Below are 20250 nucleotides of genomic sequence, written 5' to 3'. Positions count from 1 at the left end.
ATCGTGAGTAATTTAGTAAATTCACCGGAAGTTTGCGGTGGGTATGCTAGTTCTGAACATCACATGCTAATGTAAAAAGCTGGTTTTTGATATAAATATGAACTTGATTGAACAAAACATGCATGTATTGTATAACATAATGTCCTAGGTGTGTCATCTGATGAAGATCATCAAAGGTTAGTGCTGCATTTAGCTGTGGTTTTGGTTTTTGTGACATATATGCTTGCTTTGAAAATGGCTGTGTGATTATTTTTGGCAGGGTACTCTCCTGACATAATCTAATGTTTTGCTTTCGCTGTAAAGCCTTTTTGAAATCAGACAATGTGGTTAGATTAACGAGAGTCTTGTCTTTAAAATGGTGTAAAATAGTCATATGTTTGAGAAATTGAAGTTATAGCATTCATGAGGTATTTGTATTTTGCGCCACGCGATTCCACGCAAGCGTCCCACCTTGCCCAGGGAGGTTAAAGTGTGTGATGAGAGCCATGAGAGTTTAAAAGATTAAGGTCACCCACCTTGCTTCGATTCAGCCAGAAGACCATTAGTGAGGTCAAGATGTTGGGGGGTTCGTATTACTCGCAGTCGACATTCCAATTCATCCCAAAGGTGTTCGATGGGGTTGAGGTCAGGGCTCTGTGTAGGCCAGTCAAGTTCTTCCACACCGATCTCGACAAACCATTTCTGTATGGACCTAGCTTTATGCAAGGGAGCATTGTCATGCTGAAACAGGAAAGGGCCTTCCACAAACTGTTGCCACAAAGTTGGAAGAACAGAATTGTCTAGAATGTCATTGTATACTGTAGCATTAAGATTTCCCTTCACTGGAACTAAGGTGCCTAGCCCGAACCATGAAAAACAGCCCCATACCATTATCCCTCCTCCACCAAACTTTATAGTTTGCACTACGCATTGGGGCAGGTAGCGTTCTCCTGGCATCCTCCAAACCCAGATTTGTTTGTCGGACTGCCCGATGGTGAAGTGTGATTCATCACTCCAGAGAAAGCGTTTCCACTGCTCCAGAGTCCAATGGCAGCGAGCTTTATACCACCCCAGCCGACGCTTGGCATTGCACGTTGGGATTTTAGGCTTGTGTGTGGCTACACGGCCATGGAAACCCATTTCATGAAGCTCCCGATGAACAGTTCTTGTGCTGACATTGCTTCCAGAGGCAGTTTGGAACTTGGTAGGGAGTGTTGCAAGCGTGGACAGACGATTTTTACGCGCTACGTGCAATAGTCTGCTTCAGCACTCAGCGGTCCTGTTCTGTGAACTTGTGTGGCCTACCACCTTGCGGCTGAGCCGTTGTTGGTCCTAGATGTTTCCACTTCACAATAACAGCACTACAGTTGATCAGGGCAGCCCTCGCAGGGCAGAAATTTGACGAACTGACTATGCTACGTTGAAAGTGACTGAGCTCTTCATTAAGGCCATTCTACTGTCAATGTTTGTATATGGAGATTGCATGGCTATGTGCTCGATGTTATACACTTGTCAGTAACAGGTGTGGCTGAAATAGTTGAATCCACTAATCTGAAGGGGTGTCCATATACTTTTGCATATATAGTGTATATAGTAGAGCTGCAATAGCCTGCTTGTCCGTTATGACATATGTTCACGCCTTTGGAGATATGAGACTTGCTATAGTATGTTATAATAGGCCAGTGGACTATTGCAGCTGTGAACTTTGAATTGAGCTTTACATAATCAAATAACCCCTCTTCCTCCTGTTTCAAATAACTCACCTCCAATACTGTTATTTGATGCTGTGTCTGAAATCTATGAATGTTTTAACATCTGTACTTCCTGTATGTGTTTGTACTTCCTGTGTGTGTCTCTAGCCCACAGGTGCTGAGACAGGGATAAAAATAGTGAATTTCCACAGCACCTACAGAGACAAAAAGCCATAGTTAGGTCCTGTGCCTTTTCACTTTTCAGCAGGCTGTACTCTGATTTGAGATCAGTGCACAGTTGCGTGCTTAACTTTTCAGCGCACGTCTGCCGTTGACATGGATAATTTTTGCCAAAGTTCTAGTTGCATGTGATTATGTTATCTGTGAATCAGGTCATTAGTGAATACTGTGTAGGCTTTTAAATAAAGTGGGTTTTACTATTTTAATTATTAATTACATCAATAGATTAAGCCAGTAGAAGTTAATTGTATTTTTTGTTAATGGAGAAACTCATTGTTGAGGAATGTGTTTGCTTCTTAAATTGCTTCTAAAAGAATTGCTTGTAGTATTGTATGTTTTTATTACATTGTATGCTTGAATGTTGTACATTTGTATCAATTATGTTCATGTATGGCTCCCTTGAAAAGAGACCTTGGTCTCAATGGGACTCTGCTAAAATAAAGGTTAAATAAATGTCATAAAAAATAAAACACAATTTAGATATTTCTAAAGACTTTAGTCCCAAATTATTATTTTTGCACATTAAAGAAATCACTCAATGAATGATGTAGCAGCCCAAAGTTAACCAGTGCAATTAGCCTACTTTCATTGAACTATATGTCATAAGATAAAGAAATAAAATGCCCTGGCAATAAAACACTATGGGTCATTCTTTCATACCATATCTATGGAACGAAAGATCAAACATAGCAAATGTTAGAGCATTAATACAATATGAGTGACCTACATTGAGCAGTAATCAACACATTATGACAAAGTTATCCTCTGTCATGGAGAATAAGTTGGATGTGAGCCACCAGACCCAAGGCTTCACGTTTGTTAAACCTTCATCTACTCTGTTTACCAAACCAAGTCTGACTCAAATGGGTCACATACCATCAGTAATGACATATCTCATTGTCCTCATTCCATGCAGGTACAAGTGTGCGCGTGTGTGTGCGCGTGTGTGTGCGAGAGAGTTAGTTCACAGTCCTGCTGGCAGTGAATTATTTTGAATAAGAACTATGTTCTGACTCATCACTGAAGTAGTTTCTGGTTAATGTGTCTTAATATGCTGTAGCTGAGATGGGAAGACCTGTGTTTTATTCCCAGGCTTAAATCAGTCCTTAGTAGTCATGTATCATTGTCTTACCCAACTTAGTTGAGTTAGGTAATGCACTTATTGTAGCTCTTCATAACTAAATAACTCAAATGTAAATGCATTTTTGCTTGTATATTTCATGCATTCAATTGGGGGAGATTAAACATGGAAGTAAATGGTATCCACATCAATTTTCTAAATACAGACCATCTATTCTAAAACTCCTCCATATGATTGGAGAAGTAATCTCAGCCGACCAACCACTGCCCATAGGGTGGTTCTGACAAGCTACAATGAGCTACAAAAGTATTGGGACACTGACACATTTGTTGTTGTTTTGGCTCTGTACTCCTGCACTTTCGATTTGAAATGATACAATCACTATAAGAACAGAATATATTTCTGAACACTTTTACATTAATGTGCATGCTACGATGATTACGGCTAATCCTGAATGAATCGTGAATAATGCTTTTACAGACACAAAAATCACTAGGAATATAGGCCCAAATACTACACTTTTGACTACTTTAATAGACATATAGGTGAATTTGTCCCAATACCTTTGGTCCCCTAAAATGTGGGTACTATGTACAAAAAGTGCTGTAATTTCTAAACGGTTCACCCGATATGGATGAAAATACCCTCAAATTAAAGCTGACAGACTGCACTTTAACCTCACAGTCATTGTACCATTTCAAATCCAAAGTGTTGGAGTACAGATCCAAAACAACAACAAAATGTGTCACTGTACCAATACTTTTGGAGCTCACTGTATACAGTATGTATATTGTTTGTACATTTGGTTGTTTATTGACTGTATATTGCTTGGTTGTATTAGTCAGGGTTTCAAGAGGGGTTTTCTTGCCTGCGTAGTGGTGTGACAGACCATTACAGGAAGCCTCATAAAACCATGCTGTCTCAGCAGAGAGAGGGGTGGGTGTTGGAGAGTGTTCAACCGAAACCCCGGCCAACTCACTCTGATCCTCATCTACCACAGCCACATGGTTCACTCACCATCACACAGCTCAACTCACCCCAGTCACCAAGAGCTACATTCTTTAATATATTCGATTACAAAACAAAACAAAATCAATCGAAACAAAAACACAATGATACAAGGCATCCTTCATCATTATCATCCAGTGCTAACCGTAACACAATTCTCAATCAACTATCCTCTCTAAATCTATGAATTCAAAATCAACAAATGGAGAGAAAAAACCTTTAGGGAAAAAACCTTTTGGGGAAAATACACAGTGAGGTATGTCATGAAATAAATTTGAAATATACACTATATGGCCTGTCTCCGGCCTTGGAACAGTATTTGTTAAAGAAGGCCCACTTTAAGGACACACTCCATAAATTATCTTTTCCCTGTCACAAAAACATGAAATACAAACATAATTAACTTAAAAAAAACATCAGTGAGTTCCTGTTCCTCTTCTTTTTTGGTTGTCATACTTGTGGTTTGCATACCAGATTGTCACCTTCAAAAAAGTGTCAGGGTGCACTTTTTAACGGTGATCGAAGTTACGGATGATGCCTTTAACTCACAGATCCAGTGCAGCAGGATAGTCGAAGTTTCAGAGATACCAGAGAGAGTGTCTAGGTTAGGAGTTGGGGTCCAATCTATTTTCCTTCATAGTAAATGTGTCAAGGGATACTGATTGTTTGTCCTTCCTCCACCACATCCTCCTTTCTGTCCCCTTCCTCCTCTCCTCATTCTCTCTCAGAAGTCCATGGACATCGATCTCTGCTGAGACATCTCACAGATTGATCTCATGCTCATCCCTCTGCGTACATACACATCACACCTCCCTCCTTCCACCTCCTCTTCTTCCTCCTCTTCCATCACCCTATCCTCCCTCCCCCTTACCCGGTCCACCAGGCCCTCGCCTCCCACCAGTCCTACCTGTTTCATACTAGGCCAGCTCTTCTTCCTCAGGCTGCTGTTGACGCCTCTCAGAGAGGGTAGGGAGCCTGGCTGACCCTGGGTGAACTCGCACCGGAAGGGGGGCAGCTCCATGGATCCTATGCCCACAGAGGAAGCACGTCGGCTGGGGTTGGCGGAGGCCTGGGAGCCACAGTGGTGCTCATGGATGCAGCGGGAAGTGGTGGAGGAACGTCTCAGAGCGTTGAGAGACTGGAGTTCTTCTGGTAGGTCTATGTCCGTAGACAACTCCTTAGGATGACAAAGATAATCTTCATACAGTGATCATCGTCATCATCCTCCTTACCACCATCATCATCATCATCACTAATTTATAAACTAAGTGAAGTAAAGCAAAGTAAAATACAAGATTAAAACATCAGTAGCATAAACTACATTGAACAAAAATATAAACCCAACATGTATGTAGCTGAAATAAAAAATCCAAGAAATGTTCCAAAAGTACAAAAAGCTTATTTCTCTCAAATTTTGTGCAAACGTTTGTTTACATTCCTATTAGTGAGCATTTCTCCTTTGCCAATATAATCTGTCAAGAAGCTGATTAAACAGCATGATCATTGCAATTGGTATGCTGACTGCAGGAATGTCCACCAGAGCTTTTGCCAGACAATTGAATGTTAATTTTTCTACCATAAGCTGCCTCCAACGTCGTTTTAGAGAATTTGGCGGTACGTCCAACCGACCTCACAACCGCATACCACGTGAGAGGGTGTGGGGGGTGGGGGATGCTGAGGAGTATTTCTGTCTGTAATAAAGCCCTTTTGTGGGGAAAAACTCATTCTGATTAGCAGAGCCTGGCTCCCCAGTGGGTTGGCCTATGCCCTTCCAGGCCCACCCATGGCTGCACCCCTGCCCAGTCATGAAATCCATAGATTTAATTTATTTCAATTGACTGATTTCCTTATATCAACTGTAACTCAGACAAATCGTTGACATTTTTGCATGTTGCGTTTTATATTTTGGTTTGGTATATATCATTAAGTCTAGATGTTAAACCCACCTTCTCTCTGAGTGAGAAGAGTTCGTAGTGCGGAGGTTCAAACACTTCCTTGAAGTCAGCTCGATTGAAAAGGGCACTCTTCCGCGCCACCACCTGTTAACATACAAGGGTTAGGATCCCACAAGCGTGATAGACGCTTTATTTCTCTCGATGACCCAGACCCATGCCACTGCTTCATTTTATGAATTTTGTTCATTCACACACAGACGATTGACTGTCAAACATAATTTGGAATATTTGTCAACATTTGGTTGCTACACACCTTCTTGCGTGGCTGTTTGACCTGCACCAGTATGGAGATGATGAGGAGGAGGAGGACGAGTCCTGTAGACACACCTATAATTGTCCCATGGGTCTTAGTAATGTGATGGAATATACCTTTAGGCTTCTTCTCTACAGAGAGACAGAGAACGAGAGACTTAGGGTTCCAAAATTCCTAAACTTTTGCAAAATTCTAGGAAAACCTGGTGGGAGGATTCTGGATTTCCCTACCGATTCTGGAAATCGTCCAACAAAAATGTGTTTTTCCTCTTGATGTGAAATATGAAGATGATATTATGAAAATATAATACAGTATAACATAACATGTGTCTCACCTTTACAGTTGCTCTCGTCCCAGGGAAAGACACAGTTCTGCACCCCGTTACACACCAGAGAGTTGTTGATGCACATGCTACTGTGGCAGAAGAACATGTCGCCTGAACATGGGGCTGCAACACACACACAAATTATTTTTTATTTCATCGATATGATGAGCCATTATGTTAGTTGTAACCTATACTAGCACAGTTATGCTACACTACATGACCAAAAGTATGTGGACACCTGCTCGTCGAACATCTAATTCCAAAATCATGAGCATTCAAGTTTTTCCACACTGATCTCGACAAACCATTTCTGCATGGACCTCGCTTTGTGCACAGGGGCATTGTCTGTCATGCTGAAACAGGAAAGGGCTTTCCCCAAATTGTTTCCACAAAGTTGGAAGCACAGAATTGTCTAGAATGTCATTGTATGCTGTAGCGTTAAGATTTCCCTTCACTGGAACTAAGGAGCCTAGCCAGAACCATGAAAAACAGCCCCAGACCATTATTCCTCCTCCACCAAACCTTACAGTTGGCACTATGGATTGGGGGAGGTATAGTTCTCCTGTTCTCCTGCCATCCGCAGGATGAGTTGAGTGTGATTCATCACTCCAGAACGCGTTTCCACTGCTCCAGAGTCCAATGGCGGCAAGATTTACACCACTCCAGCCGATGCTTGGCATAGCAGATGATGATCTTAGGCTTGTGTGCGGCTGCTTGGCCATGGAAACTCATTTCATGAAACTCCTAATGAACAGTTCTTGTGCCAACGTTGCTCCAGAGGCGGTTTGGAACTTGGTAGTGAGTGTTGCAACCGAGGACAGACAATTTTTATGTGCTACGTGCTTCAGCACCCAGAAGTCCCGTTCTGTGAGCTTGTGTGGCCTACCATTTTGCGGCTGAGCAGTTGTTGCCTCTAGATATTTTCACTTCACAATAACAGCACTTACACTTGACCGGGGCAGCTCTAGCAGGGCATACATTTTACGAACTGAAAGGTGGCATCCTATGACCGTGCCACACTGAAAGTCACTGAGCTCTTCAGTAAGGCCATTTTACTGCCAATGTTTGTCTATGGAGATTGCATGGCTTTGTGCTCGATTTTATACACCTGTCAGCAATGGGTGTGGCAGAAATAGCCGAATCCACTCATTTGAAGGGGTGTCCACATACTTTTGTATATATAGTTTATGTAAACCTATAGCGTAAGAGAAAAAAATCTGAAACAGCTATGTGAAGTGTCAGCTACAAGAGGATACAATTATGTTACAGTTTTTTACACTGACTTTGGTGCTATTTTCACAAGTATGTGGTGAATTTGTAATGCCCCCTATTGTATGTTCAGAACGTTTGATTGTGCATTCGTTGGGGTTTCACACATCTTTCAACAGAGTCATTCATGCAAAATCATTCATCAGTGATTCATGCAAATGTTTTCTGTGAAATACCATGAGAACATTTCATTCAGTCACCAATACATCAGATAATGATAGGCTCACCATTTAGTTATTTTAACTACCATTAAAGCCAAAAGCAAAAAATACAAGATACACATTGCAAAACTGTTATTTTTGCAGTGCTGAATGGAACAAAGTAGTAGATGGTAAATATATTCCATAGAGTATTTGATTATAATTTGACATACACCATACAGTACATATAGTACATAGGACAAATCATCAAAAATAGGGGTATTGTTAAACAGTTGGCTACTTTATATTTTATATTTTTATTTAACCTTTATTTAACTAGGCAAGTCAGTTAAGAACAAATTCTTATTTTACAATGACGGCTACTGTAAAAACGTAGCACGGTTTTGTAAGCCCTTTCTGCCAGTGGAGGATGCTGAGGGGAGGACGGCTCATAATAATGGCCGGAATGGAGTAAATGGAATGGTGTCACATTTCTTTTGGTTTTCATGTGTTTTATATCATTCCATTTACTCCATACCAGCCATTACACTATGTTCCAGACATTATTAGGGCTGTCCTCTTTTCAGCAGCCTCCACTGATTTCTGCCCAATGGAACATTGTACAAGATCACATTTCTACGTGACTTGTCAACTAATACAGTATCCTGTTTCTCAGCTTACAGTGTATCAATGAAATTCAGATAATGAGTGGAATATATTGTTATACAATCCAGGAATTTCAGCAGTGCATTTTATACTACACTAAAATTCCAAATGGTAGCACATAGTGACTTTTTCCAATATATCCAACAATATATCCAACAATATATTCCACTCATTATTTGAATTTCATTGATACACCTGAGCCACATCCATATATGATTTGGTTTAACCTTCAAGCATAAATTGATGTCAAATTGATTCATTTTTGAGGTAGAAATATAGAATTTTACAGTGTTCAGCAGTTCAGCAGTTAACTATATACGTTAACTAGGCACTAAATCATTTTGGCTCAGTAGTTACCCATTTTAAGTAGTTTGATAAAGTTATAATTAATTGTATTGTTAACAAATGACCAGAAAAGTATATCAAAAGTAAAGTGAATATTGAATTTTGAAAAGCAAATACTTAGATTGAATATGTATCTACATTTAAAGAGTGATTTGGTGCAGTGAACAAGTGACTTTGTGAATGTTTTTGTTGTACTCAGTCAGTTGAAAATGTCCTTAGAGTTTTGAAACATGAGCCATTTTGATGATCTGTTTTGATTTTTGTGCTTAAGAGTTGTGAAAATGTACCACATACTGTACATGTAAAAAAAATCACAAAAGTGATTAAAAAAAAGTAAGTATGAGCAATAGAAATACAGGAGAGGTACAAAGAGGTAAAGTGAGAGAGACACACAGTAGATAAGGATGAGATGAAGAAAGCGGGAAAGGGGAAGCGTAAAACAGATTCAGTGAAAGAATGAGCCTATGAGGGAAAGAGAGAGAGATAGAAAGAGTGATAGAGAGGTAAAGTAAGTGGTTGATAGACTCATGGTAGGCCAAACAGGTAAAGAAAGGGGTGAAGAGAAAAACAGAAAGAACGTGATGGACTCACGGTCTGCGAAAGACGTGAAGAGCATGCGAAAGCGGCTGAGTCTGCTGCCTTCGTCCGCCCACATCCTGACCACGCCCACCCCGTTGTCAAGCATTACGTCAGTGGCAACGGTACTGCAGAACTTGGCCTGCAGCGACCATGATGTCACAGTGAATAAACAATTAATTAAAACGATAAAACATGATGATATGACAAACAAAAAGTATGACAACAATAAACTCATTATCACATGTATCACTGCACAAGCTTTTTTCCCGATAAGTAGTTAATATTGATTAGTGCTAACTCTTCTCTAGTTTTATTATGAATGCATACAATGTGGGAATGATATGCATTACTGCATAGTAGTGAGTGAGCGAGTGAGTCAGTGAATGAGTTCTCATTCCAACTCCTACCTTGAGGTCCTCTATGGCACTGCTGCCATCGTACACGGCCACAAAGTTCTTCTTACACTCATTCGAATTCTCCAGCTGATACTCCAGAAACCGCAGGTAGATCTGACCAAGAAAAAAGGGAGAGAGAAACAGATGGATGGAGGGAGGGGAGGGAGGTGTTAAAGAGGGTAGATATAGATATTTAGATATAGATTTTTAGATATAGATATTTAGATATAGAGAGTTGAGACATGTCATAGAGGTGTAATAGACCTTGAAGTTGGGCGGAGCTCGTATGGTCCAGATACAGTCGACCGCCTGGTCAGGTTTGACTTTGTCCTCCTCCTCCACCTGACCGGACCGGATCATACCATCAGCTCCACTTAGCTCAAACTGACAGTCTGACAGATAGGGGGGAGGGGGGAGGAGAGAGAGGGAAAGACAGGGAGAAAGAGAGGTGATAGGGTGGGATGAAGAAACACATATGATCTTGTTAAATCCAGTTAAATAAAGTGTTATATTATTGTTATCGAGTTGAAGAAGGGGTTAAAGTGTTGATAAGTTACCTGGAATAGGATTTAATATTCCTCCCACGTGGAGGTGAAACTCTGGGTCTGAAAAAAATAAAAAAGCTAAAGTCAATGTTTGCTCCTAAGTTAAGTTACCTACAGTAAAGTGCTAACTGTGGTTGAGGGAAATTACTTGCAGATAATATGTACTGGACCCTGATGCCTAGATGTGTTATGTTGGATTGAGTTAGCCACTCCCTGCAGTAAAAGTGTGTGTTGTGGTTCATTATCTGTGGTTCAGGTAAATTACCTGCGGTAAAGGTAAGTATAGAAGTGTATTACCTGCGTAAAAGGTGTGTTGTGGTTCATTAGCTGTGGCTTAGGTAAATTACCTGCGGTAAAGGTGTACTGGACCCTGAAGCCCAGTCCCTCCAGCTCTTCATCACTGGAGAAGCGGATCCAGATGAATCGTCCGCTGGAGAGCACCAGGCCTGGGCTGGAGGAGCCACAGAAGCGGTTGATCAGAGGAGAGAAACTGAACGGACCATCTCTCACCTCGATGTGGTCAAAACGACACTCAAAGGACGGCTCAATGTAAAAGATGTCATCAAACAGAAGCTCGATCCTTTGACGGGGCAGGGCTGGGAGGGGAAGGAGAGTAGGTGTCACTATTTGGCCAAGGTAGAAAGGGCGCAAATATGACGCTCTGTGTCAAGATATTTAAGAGTTTTAATCCATGTGTGTGCGCGTGCGTGCGTGCGTGCGTGTGTGCGTGTGTGTGTTACCTTCCAGTATGTAGAGGCACTCTTTGTTGGGAGGGTAGATTTTAGGGTAGTTTGGAGAGCTGAACTGCCCCCCGTTGATGTTTCTGATCCAGGTGCCACACTGTCGGGCATTCTGGGAAATCTTACCCACATTCTGAGAGTCTACGGATGCCATGGAAAAAACAATCACACACCACACACCAGGAAGTAAACATTTATTAGTACAGTGATGTCACTGATATTATTCAGGTGCAGAAACAGCTTGATTATGAGGGTACTTATATATAATGGGGGTGACTCCAAAAGCACTGTCTTAGTTTGATTTCCAAACTTGAAATTAACACACATGAATTAACGTATGTGTTCCTTGAAAGACATCACATACTCAACCAATCACAACTGAGTTTCTGTGACATTTCAGATATAAAATATACTGAACAAAAATATGAATGCAACATGCAACAATTTCAAAGAATTTACTGAGTTACAGTTCATATACGAAATCAGTCAATTTAAATAAATTCATTAGGTCCTAATCTATGAATTTCACATGACTGGGGATACAGATATGTATCTATTGGCCACAGATAGCTTAAATGAAATAGGCCTCAGGGTCTCGTCATGGTATTTTTGTGCATTCAAATTGCCATCGATAAAATGCAATTGTATTTGTTGTTCGTAGCTTATGCCTACCCATACCATAACCCCACCGCCACCATGTGGCATTCTGTTCACAACCTTGACATCAGCAAACCGCTCGTCCACACATCGCCACACACGTGGTCTGCGGTTGTGAGGCTGGTTGGACATACTGCCAAAATCTCTAAAACAACGTTGGAGGCGGCTTATGTCAAAGAAATTAACATTACATTCTTTGCAACAGCTCTGGTGGACATTCCTGCAGTCAGCATGCTAATTGCACACTCCCTCAAAACTTGAGACATCTGTGGAATTGTGTTGTGTGACAAAACTGCACATTTTAGAGTGGCCTTTCATTGTCCCTAGCACAAGGTGCACCTGTACAATGATCATGCTGTTTAATAAGCTTCTTGATATGCTACACCTGTCAGGTGGATGGATTATGTTGGCAAATAAAAAATGCTCACTGCCAGGGATGTAAACACATTTGTGGCTGTGAGAGAAATTGCAAGATTATGTTTTAATACTTTTATTGCATCAAATGGTTGTTTTATTCGACAGAATAGAGTATTCTTATAGCTTTTGTGTGTGTGTGTTCTACTGAGGATGGGCCTCTGGGAGGTAACACTGACAGAGGAGATTTACGATGTCTTTTGGGTGATAAAACCTAAAGAGCATTCCAGAGCATGAGTTAATGTTTCTGTTCTATATGGTACCAGAGAGAGATGGTTCCAGTTAGGAGTAGGAGAGCCAGACACTGGTCTATACAATGAAAACTGTTGACACAGCAGATACTGTCTGCTATGTATTATAGGTATCTTTCATACAAATCTTAACCTTGTGACCCATTCTATATATCTGTTGTTCGTCATGTAGGTTGAAAGGGGTCTATCTTTCCTATAAAAGATCTCAGTTGCCTTTTTGTTGCCGCTCTCAACGGATCATTAGAAACGGTGATTCGTCGACAAGCCGTTGCTATTAGAAAGCTCTCACTATTAAAGATTTAGTTTAAATTAAGTATAACTCTGACTTGTGTGATAAGTTTGTCTCTCCTCATTTCCTAGTAAAGAAATGAACCACCACATGCCCAAAATTTGTGAGAAATAAGATTTTTGTGCGTATGTAACATTTCTGGGATCTTTTATTTCAGCTCATGAAACATGGGACCAACACTTTACATGTTGCATTGATATTTTTGTTCAGTGAATTAAAACAAACATTCACCCTAAACAGAACACATTTCTGCCATACAAATGAGATCACACCCACCTTTGGTTTTCTGTGCCAATGCAAAGCCTTCCTCTATCAGAAAGAGAGCTAGCCAGACTGGATGGGGTTGAATAGGGCATAGAGAGTAAATCAGGAGAGAGAAAGAGAGAGAGAGTTTGAGGGATAAAGAATAAAAAGACACACACTCTGAAACGCGAGGACCATCAGCGGCGCAGCTGCTACTGGTGTTTTACAGAGTGTGTGTGGCAAGAGACAGCGCGCTGAGGGAGCTGTCACTTCAGCATCACTGGGCCGCTTGCGCACTGAATCACCCGGTTTTGTACCACGAGCTGATGTGGGCATCATGCGCCTCTGACTAATGTCTGTCAACTGAGCATCCATTGCTGATGAAAAGGAAAAGGAAATGGATACACAAACGTATGCAGGCGCGAGAGCGCAAACACAACACACACGCAATCAGAGACCGACCAGCAAAACAACCACACCAAGAAAGAGGCTGACAGACAGATGGCACACACACCCACACCCAGTCTAAACTCACATATGTACATCTCCTCCTCCGCTCAGTTTCCTCACAGGATGGCTTGCTGTTAATAGGCTACAAAGCTTTTCTTCGTTCCTTGCTTTCTTCCTTACATACCCGTCTCCTTTATGTTTATCAGGGTAAAACGTTATAATCGACTTCTACAAACCACAACTTTCCTCGTAGAATGCAATTGACACTATCTCACCGCTGATAAGACACTGCTACGTGTTTTTGTTAAAAGCTCTAAATATAGACATATACAATGTCATTGATCGATCAAGCGATTGATTGATCACCGATTCCGAATTCCTGTCATCTCAAATAATGAAAAAAACTTAACGGAAATCATCATTATCCAAAACTGGCTACTTGTTCAATAAAAATCCCACGAAGTGATGAAGCCCCTGTAAATATTGCTTCTTTGTGTAGATGGTATAGCCTTGTTTTGAGAAACATGAAACTAAAAGTTCTGTTTCATTTGTAGGTTCAGCCATTCAGAGAGACTCTCTCACTCTCGGAACTAGCTGGCTGCGGCCCTTTTTAAAGATTGGATACTCGTGGTGCAGGCACCGCAGTCGCTCATCGCGCATGAACCCCCCCCCCCCCCCCCTCCCTCCCTTTACTCCTTCGTTTTTTTCGAGCGTTTGATTAATAGGGATAACCAACTTTCGCTATTTTTGATTTGATTGTTTAATTACCAAATAATGTTTCAATTGTTTTTGTTTCAGCAGTGTCTCTCTATCTGTCTGTTTTTCTCTCTGACACACACAAGCACACACACACACACACACACACACACACACACACACACACACACCACACACACACACACACACACACACACACACACACACACACACACACACACACACACACACACACACACACACACACACACACACACACACACACACACACACACACACAGGCTGTGCCAGAAGCACATTGTTCTTATTATGCATATGTTACACTCAATTCAATTCAAGGGGCTTTATTGGCATGGGAAACATATGTTTACATTGTCAAAGCAAGTGAAATAGATAATAAACAAAAGTAAAATAAACAATACAATATTTACAGTAAACTTTACACTTACAAAAGTTCCAGAGGAATAGTATGGCTATATACAGTGTTGAGACGATGTGCTAATAGTTAAAGCACAAAAGGGGAAAATAAATAAACATAAACATAAACATGGTTTGTATTTACAATAGTGTTTGTTCTTCACTGGTTGCCCTTTTCTTGTGGCAACAGGTCACAAATCTTGTAACTGTGATGGCACACTATGGTATTTCACCCAATAGATATGAGAGTTTATCAAAATAGGATTTGTTTTCAGATTCTTTGCGGGTCAGTGTGATCTGAGGGAAATGTGTGTCTCTAATAGGGTCATACATTTGTCAGGAGATTAGGAAGTGCTGCTCAGTTTCCACCAAATTTTGTGGGCAGTGAGCACATAGAGTGTCTTCTCTTGAAAGCCAGGTCTGCCTATGGTGGCCTTTCTCAATAGCAAGGCTACGCTCACTGAATCTGTTCATAGTCAAAGATTTCCTTAATTTTGGGTCAGTCACAGTGGTCAGGTATTATGCCACTGTGTACTCTCTGTTTAGGGCCAAAGAGCATTTTAGTTAGCAATTTTTTTGTTGTTAATTCTTTCGAATGTATAATTATCTTTTCGTTTTCTCATGATTTGGTTGGGTCTTATTGTGTTGCAGTCCTAGGGCTCTGTGGGGTATGTTTGTGTTTTGGAACAGAGCCCCAGGACCAGCTTGCTTAGCCTCTCTTTGGTAGGGGGCAATATTTTCACGTCCGGATGAAAAGTGTGCCCAAAGTAAACTGCCTGTTACTCAGGCCCAGAAGCTAGGATATGCATATAATTGGTAGATTTACTCTAAAGTTTCTAAAACTGTTAAAATAATGTATGTGAGTATAACAGAACTGATATGGCAGGCGAAACTCCGAGGACAAACCATCCCCCCCCCAAAAAAAATTCAGCCTACCAATATTTTCAATGGCTGTCACATTTATTACAAGGCGAAGTCCTCCCAGATTGCAGTTCATAGGGCTTCCACTAGATGTCAACAGTCTTTAGAAAGAGTTTCAGGCTGGTTTCAGGCTGGTTTTTGGAAAATGAGCCAGAAATTGTAGTTTTTCAAGGTGGCTCCCTTTTTGGCAGTAGTGTTTCCAAGCGCGTAAATGAGAGCGCGTTCTTTGGTATTTTTTTCCGGTAAAGACAATAACGATTTTCCATCTTAAATTTGATTGTTTATTTACGTATTAAGGTACCTAAGCTTTGATTATAAACGTTGTTTGACTTGTTTGGAAAAGTTTATTAGTAACGTTTGGGATTCATTTTGTATGCATTTTGATGGAGGGAAACTGGGTGGATTATTGACTGAAGCACCCCAGCTAAACTGAGTTTTTATGGATATAAATTAGGACATTATCGAACAAAAGGACCATTTGTGATGTAACTGGGACCTTTTGGAGTGCCAACATCAAAGATCATCAAAGGTAAGGCATTTTTTATATCGCTATTTCTGACTTTCGTGTCGCACCTGCCTGGTTGAAATACGTTTTTCATGTGTTTGTATGCAGGGGCGCTGTCCTCAGATAATCGCATGGTTTGCTTTCGCCATAAAGCCTTTTTGAAATCTGCCTGGATTAACAAGAAGTTAAGCTTTATTTTGATGTATTACACTTGTGATTTTATGAAAGTTAAATATTTATAATACTGTAGTTTGAATTTCGCGCTCTGCAATTTGACCGGATGTTGGCCAGGTGGGACGCTACCGTCCCACCCGCCCATAAGAACTTTTAAGGGACTCTTTCCGAGGTTCATCGCTCTGTAGGTGATGGCTTTGTTATGGAAGGTTTGGGAATCGCTTCCTTTTTGGTGATTGTATAATTTAACAACTCTTTTCTAGATTTTGATAATTAGCGGTTATCGGCCTAATTCTGCTCTGCATGCATTATTTGGTGTTTTTACGTTGTACACAGAGGATATTTTTGCAGAATTCTGCATGCAGAGTCTCAATTTGGTGTTTGACCCATTTTGTGAATCCTTGGTTGGTGCACTCTCTCTCACTCTATTACACTGTAATAAACATACACACCAACACCACTGTACTGTTCAAAACTACACTGACTGCCTATTCTAAATTGCTGCTGGCATGGGAGGCAGTTCACTCTTACATCCTTCATTAGTATACAGTGATTCCTCCTTTAAAAGTTGTGCCATACTGCGGCACACCTTGCGTGCTGCCGCAGCATTCTGTGGCACGTCATTTAATTGTCAGCCATTGTTTCTGTTACTGCAAGTTATTGCTAGTTTGACCACCAGAGGGCATCTTTGAAAAACATTTGATAGTATTCCGTATTGGTATTACCAGAGAATTTAAAACCTTTTTTGTAATAACATAGTATATGGGATTGATTTTAAGAAATTTGGCTTAATTAATTTGATTAATATTATGTTCTTTCTATTCAGAGAATAACGAAAAATGAAACCCTCAGGGTTTCCGTTAGGATGGAATGGAAAATATGGCGCTGTACAACGTGACGGTCGGGAGTTGGCTACAGGATTGGAGGATTCTAAATTGTTTGCCTTGATTAGACAACTTTGTTCCAATATTTCTGTAAATCAGTGATATTTATTCGCATAGTAATTTGTTAAGGATCCATAACTAAATCAACATCTGCATTTTGAAAGAGTATTTTTTATCACTATTTTATTAACGAAATGTGTTTGTTTATTAGGCTACTGTGCTGTCTACAATACATACTGTAGTAAACATGGGAACGTGCCTAATTCCTTACATAAGGGAGAGCAGGCCATGTCTGTACTACAGAATTTGGGGCACGTGGGAGACTGGTGTTATTTCATAGTTGTGATGTCTTCACTATTATTTTACAATGTAGAAAATAGTAAAAATAAAAAATATTTGTGGAATGAGTCGGTGTGTACAAACTTTTGACTGGTACTTGCTTAATTCATTTGATTAATATTATGGTGTTTCTATTCCATGAAAAATGAAAAACCCTCTGGGTTTAGGATGGAACAGAAAATATGGCGCTGTACGTGACACTCATAAATTCAGAGCGTTGTCAGATTGTCAGTTTGTAAATTCAGACCGTTTCGCTCTCGGAGCGCACACTGGATGTTCAGGCTGAGAAGTAGGGTTGATTTGAGTGTTCTAACCTTACAACGGCAGTCAAGCACCCAAGCTAACGTCTGCTAGCTTGCTTGCTACTTCCAGACACACATGAGACCACTCTGACCATTTTACTCGCTCTAGCAGAGCTGGTAAGGCAGTTTTCGTGTTAACTAGAGCATTGGTGAATGTAACTGTGCTGCTGGAAACAATTTAATTTCGCTTTTTTGCCAACATTTACTGACACTGGGCATATTCAACTGGTGTTGAGTTCTCGGAAATTAATTATTCTGCGCTCTGGTACACTCAGATTAGAGTGCTCTGAAATCGGTGTAGATAGCCAGAGTGAATTTACGAAAGCACCCAAATGTCCTTTGAGAACGCACAACGACTGTATCATTTAGCTAAGCTAAGAATGACGGGAATATTCAAGTCAATAAACGTTGGGTAGTTAGATAGCCTATAGTTAATATACTGGAAAGTTTGATGTATAACTACTAACATTAGGTAGCTAGCTAACATACTGGTAGATACTGCTGTAATGATATGCTATGTGGTTCGTAAGGACAGCGTAGCTAACAAATTGTCAGCCAACATAACGTGTAAGGTAACTTATTTTAAAAGTCATTACTTTATTACATTGGGCAGCAAGCTACCCCTTGGTCGTTAGGGCAAATCTGGTCTGTGATAGGAGGGGGGTTTCACACCTAGCTCGGCTATAAGACTATTCTTTAGTAAAGGTTGAATAGTCTATTGTTCAGCTATTAGCCCCCCTCTCCAACTTGCAACAAGTTGTTGTTGTTCCCATCTCGTTCCTTTCCCTCTTCCACGCGTCATCATTCTACGCCTGAGTGGCTCGCTTGTTGGCGTGCTGGCAAGATATGGCAGCATCTTCTTGAAGAATTCTGAAGAATTCTGCATACAGTAGCAAGTTTGTATGAAGGTCTGGTTATTCACAGGCAAATTGTTATATGCTATGGAGGTACATTTGTGTCTTTATGTCGAGAGCAAAACCTTTTTTATTTTCAATCAAAAATAATTGTTCTGAAAGCAACTTTTTTCCGACACCAAGGAAATCATAGCGGACACCTACAAAGAAGAACTGTGTGATGATGGCATCTTAGGTAAGCAGCACTGGGCGTTCTTCCGTCCAACTTTTACATAGCTAGTAGTTAGCTCCTACGATTCAGTGTCGGTTCATAACATTCTACTATATTACATACATACATACCGTAGAATGATAAATCATGCAATTATTATTCTCAAGCTAACCAAAATCCTCTCTCCCTCTCTCACTCCCTCTCTCAATCCCTCTACCTCCTCTCTCTGCCTCATTTTCTCTCCCTCTTTCTCTCGCTCTCTCTCTCTCTCTCACACACACACACACACACACACACACACACACACACACACACACCCACACACACACACACACACACACACACACACACACACACACACACACACACACACACACACACACACACACACCTCTCTCTCTCTCTCTTTCTCTGTCCTCTTCGCCTGATTGTAATGGCAGTAAATCACTCAGTAAGTGTTTGTGGTTCCAGTGGAAAAGACACTAGGAGTGCTATCAATCATGGACACAAACAAACACACGTGCACACACGTGCACACACACACCATCTATGGTAAGGGAATTAAAATCAGCTTTTTGGATTTTTGTGATTGATTCAAGTAAGAATGTATTTCTACAAGGGCATGAATCATTTACTTCAGTTCAATGCTGCTTGTGTTCAAGACTCTTACTCAGCACTGCAACAGCCTTTTGAATTAATAAGAGTGTGCCAGTAACTGGACAGAACAAATCCTCTGAGAATACAAACTCTTGGCTGAATATCTCAGCTGGCAACACACATGCTCGTGCACAGGCGCGGATAGACTGAGCAGACAGTGATGGGTAAAGCTTTATCCAGATTGCTTTCCCCTTATTACTTTTGTTTTGACCGAATAGACAGGCTGTGAGAGTGTCATTTGGTACTAAGATGGTGGGGAATCAATTTCTAAAACACATTCACGCAACCACAAACACAAACCTGTATGTTTTCCACACAAACAGCCACTAGCAGCAGAGTCCAGAGAGCGATATAGCGACACAAAGAGGGATCTCTAGATGAGAGAGAGAGAGACGGACAGACAAACATGAACGGACGGACGGACAGTGAAATAATAAAACAAATTCTTCATTAGTCATAAGAGAATTGAAATCAACATACTGACACAGTGTCTGTATAGGGAAAGAACGTATATGAAACGCTTTACTCTGGTTTTAGATCTCATCATGAGACTGCACTCGTGAAGGTGGTAAATGACCTGTAATGGCATCAGACCAAGGCTCTGCATCTGTCCTCGTGCTCCTAGACTTTAGTGTCGCTTTTGACACCATCACCGCATTCTTTTGGAGAGATTGGAAACCCAAATTGGCCTACGCGGACAAGTTCTTGCCTGCTTTAGATCTTATCTGTCGGAATGATATCAGTTCGTCTCTGT

At 40.8% G+C, this 20250-nt stretch overlaps 1 protein-coding gene across 1 annotated transcript; it reads right to left on the bottom strand.

The window, feature by feature from the left end:
• Positions 1–2234: 2234 nt before the first annotated feature.
• Positions 2235–13440, bottom strand: neto2b (neuropilin (NRP) and tolloid (TLL)-like 2b). Its single transcript, XM_082962386.1, has 12 exons — positions 13383–13440; positions 13099–13290; positions 11212–11352; positions 10819–11067; positions 10484–10531; positions 10191–10318; positions 9939–10040; positions 9544–9670; positions 6542–6655; positions 6208–6338; positions 5946–6038; positions 2235–5176 (listed from the first exon to the last, which is right to left on the bottom strand). The coding sequence occupies exons 1-12, from the start codon at positions 13438–13440 to the stop codon at positions 4724–4726; spliced, it is 1836 nt and encodes a 611-aa protein (XP_082818512.1). The 3' UTR covers positions 2235–4723.
• Positions 13441–20250: the final 6810 nt, after the last annotated feature.

The sequence above is a fragment of the Salmo salar genome, chromosome 16 (assembly GCF_965601325.2).
Source record: "Salmo salar chromosome 16, fSalSal1, whole genome shotgun sequence".
NCBI lineage: Eukaryota > Metazoa > Chordata > Actinopteri > Salmoniformes > Salmonidae > Salmo > Salmo salar.
This window is presented reverse-complemented; position numbering and strand designations above follow the sequence as displayed.